The following is a 16,978-nucleotide window of genomic DNA, read 5'->3' as shown; positions in this document are numbered from 1 at the left end:
TTCCCATCATCCCCCGGGGATCGAGAGTCCTGCAAAAGGATGGCACACTTGACACACACAAAACGCAACTCAAGAGTCCAAACTGTAAACCCGGGTGTGATTTAAGAATTTATTAAGTCATACATGCAAAACAGACTGCTAACTCGCATTACCAAAAAAGATCAATATAAAAACTTCACAATCTTGCAAATTCCATTTATATATATTTTTTATATATATATATATATATATATATATATATATGTATATATTTGTTCTAGTAATTGAAAGGGGAAAGGGTTGGGGGAATCAATGTGTTCTTGCCAGCATCTGATATACAGAACCTCATAGACCTGATTACTGTTATTAGACCAGGTTCCTGAAAAATGTTAAAACGAGCCGTTGTCAGTGTTTAGTAAAGTTAATACAGCTTCAGGATACCTGGTAGATAAGAGTCATTAGCCAGAGGGGGGAAAAGTGGAGTGAAATATTACAAGGGGAAAAAAAAGTGGTAGATCAGCTGCCCTCGATTTTTACACCAAATTATCTTGGAAGAAAGCCTTTTAAACCATGTATATAATTAGGATGGCGGGGGGGGGGGGAGAAGAGAAAGAGAGAAGGCTACGTTTGACTACTCTACCTTATAAAAAAAAATAAGTGGCTAATATAAATTAAAAAAAATGCTTTAAAATACAAATTATATGGGTCAGGAGGAGATTCTATAAGTGTCCAGCAAGAACATGTGAAAAGAGGACCAGCTCAAAGTTGTAATAGGCTTAAAGTCCCACCAGAAAAATATGTATGAATACTCTAGGGAAAAAAAACGCCACCAACCTGCTTTTCATTAGCTGCAGGAAGGCTGCCTTTTGTGGGTTTTTTAATCGTACAAGAGCAAAAACAAAAAACGAACCCAACTGGTTTTAAACTAGTGTGTTGACAACGTAGTGTAAATTGATTTTTATAGTGTCAAAATACTGTCTGGCCATTTCCACTGACCGAGTTAGCCGTCTTTCCTCCCAAGAAAATAGTATTCTGCGGAGAAGGAAGACAAATACATTTTGAGGGGGGAAAAAATAGCTATAATCACAGACCTTAGTAGATTTTTTTTGCTTGTTTTTTTTAAAAAAAGGGGAGGGTGAATCTGGAATTGTCGGTTATTGCGTTTGTTCAAGCCTGAAAGGTGGATGTGAAGAAGCTGTCAGACGAACGAGTGCACTTTTTTCTTTTTTGAGACAGGAATATTTCCTTCCTGGGAAAAAGCCCATAAAAAGTGTTGCAATTGCTAATAAACATTAGTATATATATATTTTTTAAAGACACCCGCCTGACTTTTTAAAGAAAAAGACAGGTCTGGTGCTTCACATAACAAAGCACAGCAATCCAAAAAGAGTTAAGGAGCAGAAAGTTTGGCAACAGTTGATTAAGCGGAGCGAAAAAGGAGGGGGGGGGGAGAGAGAGAGAAATAAGGCCATTATATAAGTTTGTCTTTAAAAAAAAATCTCTGTAGGAGAATTAAGGAGAAGCTAACTTTTAAAAAAATAAACAAAGGGAAGTGTAAGGTGGCTGTTGAAGATAATCTGAAAGGAAGAGAACCAATTTAATAATAATTTTTTTTTAAAAAAACAAACAAACGCAGGAATGCTCCATTATTCCAAGCAAAGCACAAAAGGTTTCAGAGTGGGTGGGTGGGTGGGTGGGTTTAGAGCAGCAGGCATTTTCTCTTCCTCTTCTTTACCGGAGGGGGGCACAGAACGGCTCGGATGGCTTCGTCAAAGACGGTCTTGAGGCCCCGCTGTGTAAGCGCTGAGCATTCTAGGTATTTGACTGCACCTGCAAAAAGAGGAAAGACGAGCTGGCTGAAGAATGCTGGGATTCCCCCGATCCTGAAATTAAAAGGCGGCAGCAGCAGCATTCCTGGCAATAGGAGAAAAGGGAGATTGCACATTGCAATCTGCAATCCTAAAAGGATTTAAATATCGCATCTCACGTGTGTGTGTGTGTGTGTGTGTGTTTGTGTGTGTGTCTTTTCCTCATCTTATCTGTCCATTTTGTCTATCATCTATCTTATCAAATTATCTTTATCTCTCATCAATCCATCACCTATCTCTCGTTATCATCTCTCAAATTATCATCTATCTTTATCTACCCGGCCATCTATCGTCTATTTATTGCTTTCATATCATCTATCTCCTTTATCATCTATCGAATCTTTCATCTATTTAGTTCTATCTTTCTATCCATCCATCCTTCCATCTGTATGTACACATAAATACATAAATCTGTCTATCATCTATTTATCGTCATCCATCATCATCATTAATCTCCTATTTCTATCATCTGTGTCTACCTATGGGTCTATTCATCGTGTGTGTGTGTGGTGTGTGTGTGTGTGTGTGTGTGTCTGTCTGTCTATCTATCTATCTATCTATCATCTATCTATCTATCATCTATCTATCTATCTATCTATCTATCATATCTCTCTCTCTCTCTCTCTCTCTCTCTCTCTCTCTATCATCTATCTATCTATCTATCTATCTATCTATCTATCTATCTATCTATCTATCTATCTATCTATCTATCTATCTATCTATCTATCTATCTATCTATCTACCATCAATCTTATATCTTTAAAAGGTATGGACTCCCAACTCCCAGAATTCCTGGCTGGGGAATGGGAATTCTGGGAGTTGAAGTCTACACCTCTTAAAAGTTGCCAACTTTGGAAAACACTGTTCTATAGCCTCAATCCAGAGACTCTGAAAAACAGCCCTGCAAAGGGGGCCAAAGGCCTACCAATCTCCTTCGCCATGGCAAGGCCTTGTGGGTAGGTGATCGGCGTCAGCTTCTTCTCCTTGAGTTTTTCGATAGTGTCTTTGTCATCTCGGAGATCAAGTTTGGTTCCCACTAGGATGATGGGGGTATTGGGGCAGTGGTGTCGCACTTCTGGATACCACTGCAGAAAAAGGAAAACAAAAAAAAGGTCAGATTGCTCTGCCTAGAAAACCAAGCGATGTCAAAAGAGATATGAAGCCAACTTCCCAGATTCTTAAGGTGTGCCAACTAATGGGGCCTAGCACTGCTTCAAAAAAAAAATCCACACGTAAACAGAAGGAAGCAAAACCACAAGAGCTCAGAGTATAATTTCACCGTGAGCTTGACTGGCAGTCCACGAGAAGAAAAATAACTTTTGCCACTTAGCTTTGGTCTTTAATATTAAAACACAGTGTGGTAGACTGTATACTGGTTCCATTTCCCAAAAAAAATAAAAATTCTTTCATTTATTAAAGCCACCTTTTGCTATTCACTGAGCTGCTTGACCAATTCAATTTTCTGCTGTTAATCTAGGTCTCTCTTAAAAGAAAGGAGAGGTGAAACAATGAAGACGCTTTGACTCACCTTTGCACGGACATTTTCAAAGGATGCTGGGCTCACAAGGGAAAAGCAAATTAGGAACACATCCTGCAAAACAATACCGTCAAAATCTCAGTCCCCAGGGATTTGACAAGACTTCCACATACCTAGCTCCACTTAGGAGTTCTAATTACCAAGAAAGAGCAAGATTTGGCTGGCAAGATAGAATATGTCAAAATTATGCTGCTTCGGCACTCAAAATGGCATTAAATACTAGCAGACAAGGAATACTACAGGAATGAAAAGACCCATCAAACAATAAATATTTATCCCGCCTTTATTATTTTAAATAGCTCAAGGCAACTAACATAGCTAATACTCCTCCTTCCTCCTCGTTTCCACACAACAGCCCTGTAAAGTGGGCTGGGCTGAGAGAGGCCCAAAGTCACCCACCTCAGTTTTCATGCCCAAGACAGGACTAGAACTCTCAGTCTCCTGGTGACTGGCCAAAAGTCACCCAGCGGTTTCATGCCCAAGACGGGACTAGAACTCTCTGTCTCCTGGTGATTGGCCCAAGGTTACCCACCTGGCTTTCATGCCTAAAGCAGGACTACAACTCACAGTCTCCTAGCGATTGACCCAAGGTTACCCAGCTGACTTTCACGCCTAAACTGGAACTAGAGCTTACTGTCTCCTGGTCTTTTTTTTTATCCTGGTGCTTTTGCCACTAAACCAGGCTGCGTTTGGGCTGTGCACTGTATTAAATCGCACGTTACATTAGTCGTCCTCACTTCGCTGTTCTGTCAAGTGTCAGCCACTCAGCCAATATACAACTTTAGTTTTATTTATTTATTTGGTTTTATATACCGCCCTATTCCCGAAGGACTCCGGGCGGTTTACAGGGCAAAATTTAAAAGACAATATACAAGTTGAAATAGAAATAGAATTAGTTTTAACACCACCAACCAGCCACTTTAGAGGCTGGCGTTTCGTCTCCCAACATTTGCTCCAGACCAAATCCGAGGTTAGCCCACCGTTCACAAATGCCATTCCTCAAACTTCAAAAAAAAAACAACCCTCTTACGCTTACACCAGATGTTTTCCCCTGCGCATCAACAGCTGGGCTGCTAAAAATCAGAGAACCCTCAGGGGTGTTAGTTGATTTGAGCTGCAGCTCCTGAGGCCTTCACTGTTAAGCATTGGCAACCGTAATTAACCATGCGTTCAGGTAACGGGGTGGAAAATGGGTGGAAAGTAGGCATGCTCCCATAATGCCCCACAGCTCCTCTCGCTGGCTGGCTCCTGCCCAGACCCTCTCCTTCCCCATCATCCCCAGCCTCTCAGAAGGAAGTGGCTTTTGTAAACGCTTGGATTTAACTGTTTGTTAAGGGACCCTTACCTAGAGCAGGGGTGTCCAACCTTGGCCGTTTGAATTTCAACTCCCAGAATTCCCCAGCCGGCATATTTGAAGTCCACAGGTCTTAAAAGTGGCCAAAGTTGGACGCCCCTGACCTACAGGGGCAGGAAGGTGCCAGAGGAGAGGAAGCCAGTTTTAGGGCCACAGAAGCAGCAAAGAAGACGGTGCCCACGAAAAAGCGCTTTGGAACGTAATGGATGAAAGCGTTACATACGCAGAGTGGCTGACGCTTCCCACTGGGAGTTAAATCCTTACCATTCGTTCCTTCAACCTAGTAATAGCACGAGACAACTTGGGTTAATGTTAGGAGAGGCTGGAGAAAATGCTCTTTTGCTCAGAGGCTGAAAGCCACGCTCCCGGGATTGCATGGCTTGAGAACGGCGAGGGGTCAGGTCTTAGGGCCCAAGCGGGCCACGTTTTTACTTTCCAATTCCTCTCCTTGTAGAAAACTAATCCAGAGAGGCACTTAATTCTAGCCTCAGCTTTTCTGCAGGGAAGATTTCCTACACAAACAGAGGATTTCCTTGTGTGTGCGTTATTGTTCCCCCCCCCAAGAGAAATGCTTTTGTACTTAGGGATGTTCAAAAACTATCTGCCCAAAGGGGAAGGGGTTTCAATAGAAGAAAACCTGCGACAAAATTCGAACGTTTAATGTGACTTATATATTATTGTCCATTGGACTTCTTTCCGGTGGTCATCCATGTGCAAATGTGTGACCCTTTTGGGGGGGAGGGGGGATTTCCCCCACACACCCCACCCCAAGAACCTGCTTCTGAAATTTAATACAGGTTTTACCAAACCCATTTACAAAGAGATTACAGAACTTTCTAACCACTAAAGGCGCCTGAGATCCTTTTCCAGGCTCAAGATATCACCTTACCCTGAGGTTATAGGTTTTTTGCAGGGAGAATTTGAGACAGCTCGCTACGCAACGTGGAGAGAGGTACCTTACCATATTAAAAAGTGTGGTGAATGCAGCGTTCCAGAGAAGCATGGGACAATGCAGCTCGGAGAGTTTTCATGTGAGAGAAAAGAGGGCAAAGACAGCTCCTCCCTAACTGTTCCCAGAGTATTTGCTTGGGGGGGTAGGAGAGTCTAACCGTGGCAATTTTAAGACCCATGGACTTCAATTCCCAGAATTCCCCAGCCAGCCAAATCCCATCTAAGGTCTGCAGCAAGATGGGTGTTATTGCTGCTTTTGGTAAGAGTTGCTTGTTCGGTGTGCTGCTGGCTGGGGAATTGTGGGAGATGAAGTCCGCAAGTCTTAAAATTGCCAAGGTTAGTTACGCTTGCTTAGGACTGTGGATTATATCCGACGGGGATTATGTCGGCCATGCTGGCTGGGGAACGCTGGGAGTTGAAGTTTACAAGTCTTAAAATTGCCCAGGTTAGTCAACGCCTGCTTTATGGGGATGATAGCAAGTTTCCGATTCAATTTTTATGATTACAGCCAAAGGCGGCCACCCATAAGTCAAACATCCAAATGAAACAAAACTAAACATCACAAGAGGGCACAGCGATACATCGCAATCAATGATGCAATCGATGGGTGTCGGTCTGCCTAGTTTTACAGGCGGTCTTATCAAAAACAAGCTATCTTCAGAAGACTGAATCATACTGACCGGACAACAGGTAGCAAGTTTTAGTTTGGCAAGATCCTGTCTGCAGGTGAAGCACAATTAAGGACGTCGGCTTAGAAGAATCACAGCGTGTTTTGTCTTGGGTTTTTTTTTTTTTGGGGGGGGGAGCCCGAGGCCAGCGCTTTTTCAGCAATCTTAGAAAATAACTCGCGGGGCCGGCATAACTCGCCTTTGATTTGTTTTTCAGCCTATTAACAAAGGAGAAGGGAGAGGCCAAACAATGGCTCCTGGTGCCGCTTCCCCACTCCGCTACACTTCATCGGCCTGCTCTCCCCTGGTCATCTGATTGCAGAAGAAAAAAAAACACCACTTCTCTGGAACAAAAGAAGTCTTTCCCCCTACCCACCCCCCTTTTTTTCCTGGCAGTTTTTCTCGGAAGCAGCAAAGCCTTCGACAAAAGGGTTCTGCCCAGCTCGCTTTTCCTCGAGGCCAAAGCAAGCCACAGAAAGTGACTTTCCCGGAGTGTGTTACGTGTAAAACGGTTAAGTGAGCAAGTGAAGGAGGAGAAGTTCGGAGGACTGAACAGTCGAGCGTTCCCGCGGGAAGGGCGGCAGGAGGGGGGGAAAAACTGCACGGATCGAAGAGCCAGGAAAATATCTCTTGTCGTCTTATGGGAAGTGTGTGAATTATTTTAGTTTAGTTTTGAGAGGAGTAAGCTCAGGAGTGTGAGCAATAAGCAACTAAAGACAGGAGAGAGAGGGAAAGCAATCAGATTGGAGCAGGGGACATCCAACGTGGCCCTTTTATGACTCGTGGGCTTCAACTCCCAGAATTCCTCAGCCAGGCACGCGTGCCTGGCTGAGGAATTCTGGGAGTTGAAGCCCACGAGTCATAAAAGGGCCACGTTGGATGTCCCCTGCATTAGAGGGAAGCTTTGTCATTCCAGCCCTTGAATATTAAAGGCTTGATTTCTTGCAATTTTACTGGAATCGCCGCCAATCCCAGCGTCGCACAAGGCTGCTGGAGAAGGAGAGAGAATGGTTTATGCACAAGATTTAGTTAGGGCTTGCCGGGCAGGATGACTACAGGTGTCGTGAAAATTGCAATGCCGGCTTGTAAAGGGTTTGGGACGGTGGGTTAGTTCGTTTTATGCTACAACTAGAAGCTTCTCTGGCTGTCAGCAAGCCTGTAAGAAGACGACACGGACACGTCAGCCACCGTATAAAGCTTACTGTTTGGGGGTAAGACAACGGGCGTAGTCGGTCATAGTCTTCTTGTCCAGCAGTGTCCCACAAGCCCAGGTTGACCGGCTTCCCATCGACCATGACATTGGCAGAGTAATTGTCAAATCTGCCAGGGAGCAGAAAAGGAAAAAAACCAACACCACAAATTAGCACATTCTTACAGGTTTTCTGCTCGAAATGTCAACCTAGTCCCTGATGACGTTACCTAGTTTAGGTAATCAAAAGTCTGCAAGAAAACAAGCAACAAGGACCCCTCAGTGTCCACTTTGGGTCGCGAGGGCTTGTTCAGGATAGGAGGACTGTTTGTTAAGGTTTGGCCTACTTCAAAGGGCGATTGTCTTTTAGGTTTTTATCTGAAGAAAGTTGGAAGTGATTTCCCCCCCCCCCGAAAAAAAAGCTTTTCCCCCTCTTTGCTGGCAGGTCCCATGCTTGCATTTTCCCCTACCCTTTTAAAAAATACTTTTCTAAACCTTAATAAAAAAACAGCACGTTCTCTTCCAACCCAGCCCACGTCAGAGCACGTGCAGCTTAAAACAACACGTCTGTAAGAGCTTTAAGTCCAAGCATGGAGGGCACCTTTCTCCTTTGAATGATAAAACGAAGAGAAACCGTGCCATCTTAAAGATGGGGAATTGTACATTTTCAGAGTTGACTCTGGTCCACGAAACCTTGGGTCTTTCAGATGCTGAAAGCGTCCTGTTTCCCCCCCCCCCCCAACTGATCTCTCCAAAAACTGGTAAATGTGCTTCCGTAATTTGACATTGTGATATTGCTGTCTTTTTTTATAAAAAAAAAAGCGCCTTATGATAGTAATCTACAATATTAAACGAATGCAGAATGGTTTCAACGCCTTAAAACAGCGCACATATTTCAATGCATGAGGCCCAAGGCACAGGAAACCTCTCCCAAATGAGTTATATTAAAACAAATGATAATGAAAGTTGGATTTCGGTCAATAGATACTGCTCAAGAATCCTCAGGCATTGCCAACTTCTGACATGCTATTTTTTTTTTATTTTTTTGCAAACCACTCATTGGGAGTAAGGCAAGGAGCAAACTGAATAAATAAAATGCTAATTTTCCAGATGGAGAGCAGTACAAAGACTGTAACCCAAAAAACATTTGTGCCAAAAAATACTACTTAAAGCCCAGCTCCACTATTATGAAGCAACCCAATCAAGCATCTTTACGGTCTTTGGAATGCTTAAAAACACTCAAGGGGGAAAAAAATACTCACACAGTTGGTATATATTCTCCAGGAAATGCATTGGTTGTGTAACTGATGAGTAGGCATGTTTTACCTACAGCACTGTTAAAGAGAGAGGGGGGGGGGGAGAGAGATGAAAATCACCATAAGAAATTATTCATGTGATGGAGAGAACAAGGAAGCCATTCAGCAGAAAAAACTCGCTGTTTATTAGCACTTGAATTTAAACAAGATAAAATCTAATCCTTTAAACTGCTATACATTTATGATATATTTCTGCCAAGTCAGATAAAGGATTCAAAGTCTTTAAAATTCAGACTTGGCTGAACTCACACTTCAAATACAGCTTTCTTGCAGGCTGCCAATTTGTAGACCTGGCCAGCTTTGGCCAACTGACATTCTAGCTTTCCACAAACATAGAACCTTGACACTTGATTTGGTGAATTTTCAGGAAACCTACAGATGGCCGGTATGGAGGGCTGGAGACTGGGGTGGGGAATCTTAACTCTTTCTGCAATGTTAATTCAAGTTGCGAAGCCAGAATTTATCATCCCAGCTTTGGGTTTATTAGGGCCATTTTGATTTTCTTAGCCTGCGGGTGGACTGCGATTTCTGGGGTTTGCAAAGTCCTCGAGAGGAAAAGCCTGTGCATCAGTTTAAAGCAGAACGTCTGTTTTGAAAGAACCATTGCTTCCTGTGAGGCACGTGTGGGCTGAGTGACTTAGCACGCATTGCTGTGCATTTAAAGCTTGCGAAGCCTAAATTAATGGAACAAGTGGAATTTCGTGTGGCAAAGGGAAAAAAAAGAGAGCCACCGCGGGGAGAAGCGTAATCAGCAGAGCAAGAAAAACACCCACAAAGCACACCACATTTTCAGGGAACAGAGATTTCTTGAGCTTTTTACTTTTCAAGTCAGAGGGGATCGTGTATTCAAGCAGGCTCTTGTTGAATTGGTTCACTTCTCCTGGTAGTGAAAGACGACAGGAAACAATGGAAAGAGAACACATGTGCTATTTTCATCAACCAAACCCACAGAGCACAGGCTGAAGTCCTGCTGAATACACTGCGAAGGCACCAGAGCCCTAATTGTACCACTCAGTGTGGACTTTTGAATGACATCATTATTTTAAAGTAATGGATTGACAGAAGGGTTTTTTATTATGATTATTTCCCTCAGCCGAAGTGAGAGAAAAGCACGGCTAGAAATTCAAACAGAAGATCTCTGAGATATATATGTGTGTGTGTGTGTGTACACATATACATACGTATACACACACACATATACACAAACACACATGAATGAGCCGATTGCAGTAAAATGAGTTGTTTTCTGTCGTGCATCCATTGCTTTCCCCTCCTAATAAAAAATGGATTTTTCAGCTGCCCTGAAAAAAAAAATCTATCTCCATCTCCAGATAATGTCACTTTTTTATTGTTTTTTTCCCCCCTTGTGGGTGGAAATTCTTAAGTCGTTCTGGCATGGCTGCAAGGCGACCAGGAATTTTACTTCCAAATAAAAAATAAACAAACAAAAAACCTAAAATTGCTAGAAGCTTTGAAAATGTTCTGATTCCGGGGGAGTCGGGAAATAGGTGAGGGGGGGGGCTACGGTGTCTTAAGCATAACATCCAAAGGTACACAGGTCTCCTTCCTTGCAGAAGGGAATATCTGTAGATGGGGGGTTGAACTGTGCTTGGTGCTCTCCGAGGTGGTTGGGGTTGTTGTTTTTTTGCAGACGTTTCATGACCCAACTAGGTAACAATATCAGTGCTAGAAGGGGGTCAAGGTTTGCGTTCTGTTTATTAGCCTTCTGACCCTGATGATGCTACCTAATTGGGAAACATCTGTGAGAAAACCACCTCAGGAAGCACCAAGGACGGCATGAAGCATAGTGGGCTATGCACTGCAGGCTTCACCTATAGTGGGCTATGCACTGCAGGCTTCACCAGTGTTCCAGTGAATGTGGATTTGCTGGCAGGAGCTTTTAAATGGACCTGTTCTTCTTGCCCTGTTTTTAAGACGCTGCCTCTGCTCTGGGATTATTCTACTGTATTCCTAATACCAAATCAGCCATTTCGTAAGTAAATAAATCGGCACTCTTCTCTCCTTCAACCTGTTAAACGTTTCTGAGTAGCAAATCTCTCTCGGGTTTCCTACAAGACAAGAAACTTTCAGGACCACTCCAAAGCCTTTGAAAAGAGGAATGAAAGGGTTCAGAGGTCAAGCATAATGAGGCCATTAAAGCAGCCTCCTCAGTGGTATTGAGAGAGTCAGGTCCACGAAGAGAAGGAAATACCCACGAGGACAAACGCCTTTGTTCTATTCTAAATATCCTGTCTTTTAAGCCCGCTGGCTTTTCAGCCCGATGAGTCAGCTCTGTACTTTGTACTCGGTTCCAAGACGAAAAGTTTTGATTTTTACCTAGATTTTGTAATGATCCTCCGCTGCTTCAAGTAAACAGAAAGAACGCTTCTTGGGGAAGCCAAGTTTATTTCAGAGAAAAAAAATGATGATGCCAATTCTGCTGGACTGTGTTAACTAGTCAAAGACTGGAAGAACTGTAGGCAAACCAGAAAGATGCAGGAATACGGAATGACGACTGGGTTGAATCCTGCAGAGGTTTTTTTTTTTTACTTGGAAAAACAGGCTGACTCCAGAATTTCAACCGTTCTTATTGATCGATTTACTTCCCTAGGGCCTGAAATTGCGCGTAGAAATCGCAACAGGCCCCTTCGGAAAATAAAAGACAATCCCGAGAAACCCCTGGCTTACTTCACAATTAACATTCGAGGCCGATCTCTCGTTCCCAACCTAATTCCATCAATCGGGCCTGAATTCTTATAATCCCCAGCCATCCAGCCAACGGGTTGGGCTAGCTAGGCTAAAGGGAGGGGGGGGGTTTCCTGGGAGCGGCAGTCAGCACAAATGGATGGTACTAATCTGGGAACGAACGTTCTGGGCCCACAATGTTAAAAAGCCAGCGTTGGGATCCCTCCTCACTTCCCCAACCAAAGTAAAAAGCTGATTGCAGCTGAACCTCTCTGCGCAAGAAGACACAGCCGACAGCAGAGGCTCCAAAATGGGACTGAATAAGCAACGGATGGCTATTCGCTTTATTCGAGGAGCTGCTCTGCAAAGCAGAGCTAATGATCCAACACTGGCCAGTGTGATTTTTCTGATTCCCCCCCCCCTTTTTTTTTGCAGGGTAGCTAAGAAACTTTCTCTCCTTTGTCTTTGCACCCAGGGTTTTTTGGAAGGGGGGAGGAGGAGAGGGAGAGAGAGAGAGAGAAAGAAAAAAAACAGGAAAAGGTCGCTCTCGTATATCAAACCTCGTTTCCTGGAATGTGAGACCGTGTGTCAGCTTCTCAGCAAACACCAAACATCGTAGAAAAAGGGGTGAACGCCGTAAATCGGCTTTAAATTACCACTGCTCATCGGCTGAAAAGTTGTGGGAAACTTTTTAAAAAGTCATGGTCTTGAAGTGTTGTGTGTGTGTGTGTGTGTGCGCGGTGGGGGGAATAGAGAAGTGGCGGCTGTTGTGAGGGGCCGGGGAGACAAATAGGAGGGTGTCTTAAAAGCTGCTCCTTTTAAGCACATATGGTTCCAATTGCTGCAGGGAAGGAAGCAAAAAGGGCGTTTCGAAGTAAACCGTTGGGTGTTCTTTCCATTATCATCATTCCCCCCCCCCCGTTTTACCTATTAGATCATGATGCCAAGAAGAAGGTGGGGCCCAGACCCATGCTGATTTTGGCAATACTTTACATAGCATTATAGGGTCAGGAATTAACCCCAGGAACATGTATTTCATCTTTTTTTTCCACTTCTCGGAATGGAGTCCACAGCTGTCTTTTGCAATGGGGAAAGGCAGATACTCAAGCAGGAAATCCATAAGGCAGCGTTTGCCAACCTTGGTTGATGGACTTCAAGTCCCAGAATTCCATGGTCTGCAGAGCCGTTGCTGAGAATTCTGGAAGCTGAACCTTGAATTTGCCGTGGTTGGGAAGCATTAGAGTGTTTTTTTTTATTTTATGATGTTCAGGTTCCCAAAATCCCACTATTGAACCTGAGCTTGTCCTCCTTAAGAAAAAGAATACTAGAACGGGGAAAGGAGGAAATTTATATTCCACATTATGAAACCTCAACCTCTTTTAAATTGTGTTCAGTTTATTGGGTGTGTTGTTAATAGCCGAACGTGAGCAAAATGAAAAATGCTAACTATCAGAAACAGACAGCATTAGAAACAATGACACCCACTGTTACAAAACGTGCTTATCTGTGAATTGGGAGGCCTAGACAGATAAGGATAAAATTTTATCCCAATTTCGCTCATAAAGTAAGTTTTTTTTCAAACCGTTCCAAACTCTTATTTTGTGCACGATAAACTGCACCAAATTCAACATAAAGAAAATATCTGGTAAATCCCCCTCCACTCTCAAGCCAAATCAAATGTCAATAAAGGCAGGGCTAGAAAAATATTTTAAATACTTGAGAACTAGAATCATAAGTTAGGATACTATCCAGAGCTATTAAAAAAAACCCTTAAATTTTAGACATCATTATTTCACTTTAGGGGGTGTGGCTGCACAGGCATCTGGGGCATTTTTGAAAGTCATCTGAATCCCTTTGGAAAAGAAAAGAAAAACATACCTCTTTTCCGAAATTCAAATTCTAAAACTAAAAAACTAAAATTGAAAAGTAAGCCACATTTTCAATGCCTGAACCGCACCATTTCCTCATTCTCAAAGGTAAGTTGCTCCTCAAATTTAGGCAGTTTGTGGATAGGGTTTCAGGGAAATGTTAAAGAGTTCAAAATACATCACAGCTTGACTTGTCCGTTATGTTAATAGTGATAAAAAAAGTTGTGCATAACTATCTCTGTAAGACAGAACATCCACAACTAATCTCGCCATGATCCCCCCCTTAAAAAAAAAGTGTGTTCATCTTTCTTTCCGTTTCCAAACTGATTTATCTCAAAAGGCTCCGTGCAGGAAGCACAACGTCTCCGAAAATATTTTGGGAAGGTGCCAGTTGCTCAATAGGGTCTGGCTTCTTTATAAAGATAGCTGAGAATAGTCTTAAAATAACTCCAGCCTTTGGAGAGAGAAAAAAATGTTCCTTTTGTCAGCCACAAAACAAAGCAAAGTTTCATATTCTTGAGAAACTGCCAAAGATAGGCAAAAAGCAGCCCAATGCAGCACACAACAGCAGTCACTGAATTCTGGACACCACCCCCCACAATGGTTAGGGATTCTCCCCAGTACACACTTCAACAAAATCTACACACACATATCTCCAACTCCATGTTTGAGAGCATTCCAAAGCCTCAGCAGCCTTGATAACTTTTCAGGAAAAAAAATCTAGCCCTCTCTACAAAAGCAGATCATCTTTATATCTTAGGGGCATTTATACTAGGTCCATGTAAACTCTGGGCTTGCTTACCATAGGGGGAAAAAAAGCTCTTTTTGAAATTAGAGAACAAACAAAGAAAGCCAGGAATCTTTCTATTGAGAAACTGCCCCACAGCAAAAGACAAAGGTTTAACCTTTATCTTACAATTTAAGGAGTGCCTTAGGGCTTCACTTATTAAAATCAGCTTGATCAGGACAATTGAAACGTACTCCTACGATGCATAAGGAAACTATAAATCAGGATCAGGAAAACAATGTCAGGTAGGCCTTGACTTACGATCACAATTGAGCCCCAAAACTTCCATTGCTAAGCCGAGACCGTTGTTAAGGCACTTTTGCCCCATTTTACGACCTTTCTTGCCACAGTTGCAAAATGTCGTAAATATGAATTTCTTGCCAAGCGTCTGAATTTTGCTCCCATGACCCTGGGGATGTTGCAACAGTTGCGAGTGTGAAAAAAGGTCACAACTCACTTTTTTTCAGCGCCGTTATAACTTCGAGAGGTCACTAAATGAACCGCTGTAAGTCGAGGACTGCCTGTAACGCTTCCAATGTAGTCGAGCCCGAACACAATGCAGGCTTACTGTACTTGGGAACCAGCCCCACTGAAACACAATTCCTCTGGCAGACAAGTCTACCTAGTTTAAGACAGGTTTATGTAATGTCTAGGTAGACTTGCCCTGGGCTATTTAGTAACTCACAGAGAAGTCCCAGCTCCCAGGAACAAATTGCAGAGATATCTGGGCTGCGATCTTGCATAGGTGAAGGAACAAGCTTCAATTAATCGAGTAATAATTAGTCAGGATTTGGAGTAGGGAGGCCTAAAGTAGAGTAAAACTTATTCTAACCCATCCCAAGTAGCCTTCCTAACCTGGCGCTTGCGAGATGGGCTGGCCTGCAAGCCTCCACCAGCGAGATTTTATTGTATCTCTTTATTGTAAAATTAATGCCCCAAATTGTAATCCAACCGGAACAAAGAACGCCCCCATTGGAGAAGGCTGCCAAAAAGAAAGAAAAGAGCCGACAACTAAACAGACATAAAACAACCCAGCTCTACATTACTGGCGTTTCCTGTAGCTAAAGGTTGGAAAAAAAGAGAAAGGAATGGAAACTCAAGCAAAAAGAAGCTAATGGAAAACCCCCCAAAAAATTGGGGATGGAGGAGATCAAGTAGAGCTACTTAAATACAATTATCCAGAGTTGTTGAGAATCCGGCGACACACCCACCCCTTTAACCAATGCATCATTTTTAAATGCCTTTCCAAATCTTGCTGGCAAATATGTCCATCTCTTTCCCTGCTACATTTGGCATTTTCTTCACCTTCCTCTCCCTCTTCCTAAAAAGTTCTTTTCTTTTCTTCCCCCCCCCCGAAAAGGCAACGGGACTGTCTTGCTTCCGCCGCCCCCGAAAGCCTATCTTTCTCTTCCAAGAAGCTTCTTCAGTTCTGCTTAGCTGCAACTTGAAGAAACCTCCCGGATGAGAAGCAAAACGTTTTCAAAAAGAAAACGAAGTTGCCTTTTGGAGGTGAAAAAAGAAAGGGGGGGGGGGAAAAAAAGCATTTTTGGGAACAACCATGACCTGGAATGGATGATGGGAGAACTCCCATACACTCTTATTTGTCTGAAATGGTATAGGGTTTCCTGCCTGAGCAGGGGGTTGGACTAGATGACCTCCAAGGTCCCTTCCAACTTTATTATTATTATTATAATAAAACTTTCATTTATTAAAACACGAACCTCAGTCAACTGAACATTCAAATTAACTGGCACTAACGGCTGACACAGGTAGCTGGCATTTTTTTTAAAATTATTATTATTATTGTTGTTGTTGTTATTATTATTATCATTATTATTATTATTCTTGCATCATTTGGAGACCTAAAATGGACCTAATATAAAGGCCACCCTATACAAAACCACACCCCACCCACCCACCCATCCACCCCGCCTGGGAAGGTTAAAGAAGAGGGGGGGGAACCCCACTTTTCTGCCCTCCATTGTGGCCAATTTAAACAAAAAAAAACCCGTTTTAAAGCACATTTTTGCATGGAGAAGAGGCGATCTCATCCTGGCCTCTCTTGGAGAGGAACCCCCAGCCTTTCAGGGTCCATATTCAGGCCTGGGGGGGGGTTGGGGGGTTTTGGGGGAGAGGATGAGGGGAGGGCTTAGATTTCCCCACCCCACCCCATCCCCGGGCTGGACTCCAACTCCCATAAGGCGCAGCCGGCGCTGGCCCGGCCGAGTCGGCTCCCCTCAGCCCCGGCGGTGTGTCTGTGTGTGTGTGTCTGTGTGTGTGTGGTGGGGAGGGTCTCCAGTACTCACCCGTCGCCCACCACCACACACTTGATGGCCTGCATGGGGGCGGCTGCTCGGTCGGGGCGAGCGTGGGCGGAAGGGAAGGCCCTCGGCGGCCTCGGCTTGTCCCTCGGCCTTCGGCTGCTGCTTCCCCTGGAAGGAACCGCGCTGAGGGCCCGGCGAGGAGGGCGGCGGCGGGAGCGGAGGAGGCAACGGCCACCACCCAAAGCGCGGGGCGGGCGACTGAGGCGAGCGCGGAGGAAACCGGAAGCGTCCGCTCCGCTCACTTCCGGCCGCGGGCGATCCGCGCGGGAGACCCACCCACCCCTCCTCAGCCCCGCCCACCCCTCTCTCAAGGCGCGCCTTCCGGAAGGCCTTTTGGACGCAACGCCGCGCGGCGCCCGAATGGGGAGAAGGGGGCGGGGTCGAGGCGCTTCGGGAGCTTCCGCCGCCTCTCCGGCCACGCCCCACCCCTTCCCCCCCCCCACCCCGCGTCT

At 44.1% G+C, this 16,978-nt stretch overlaps 1 protein-coding gene across 1 annotated transcript; it reads right to left on the bottom strand.

The window, feature by feature from the left end:
* Positions 1 to 89: 89 nt before the first annotated feature.
* On the bottom strand, positions 90 to 16,743 carry RAC1 (Rac family small GTPase 1). Its single transcript, XM_081338607.1, has 6 exons — positions 16,509 to 16,743; positions 8,809 to 8,880; positions 7,560 to 7,677; positions 3,376 to 3,438; positions 2,773 to 2,932; positions 90 to 1,809 (listed from the first exon to the last, which is right to left on the bottom strand). The coding sequence occupies exons 1-6, from the start codon at positions 16,541 to 16,543 to the stop codon at positions 1,679 to 1,681; spliced, it is 579 nt and encodes a 192-aa protein (XP_081194733.1). The 5' UTR covers positions 16,544 to 16,743; the 3' UTR covers positions 90 to 1,678.
* Between the last annotated feature and the right edge of the window lie 235 nt (positions 16,744 to 16,978).

This window comes from Vipera berus, assembly GCF_964194415.1.
Source record: "Vipera berus genome assembly, chromosome: 13".
Taxonomy (NCBI): domain Eukaryota; kingdom Metazoa; phylum Chordata; class Lepidosauria; order Squamata; family Viperidae; genus Vipera; species Vipera berus.
This window is presented reverse-complemented; position numbering and strand designations above follow the sequence as displayed.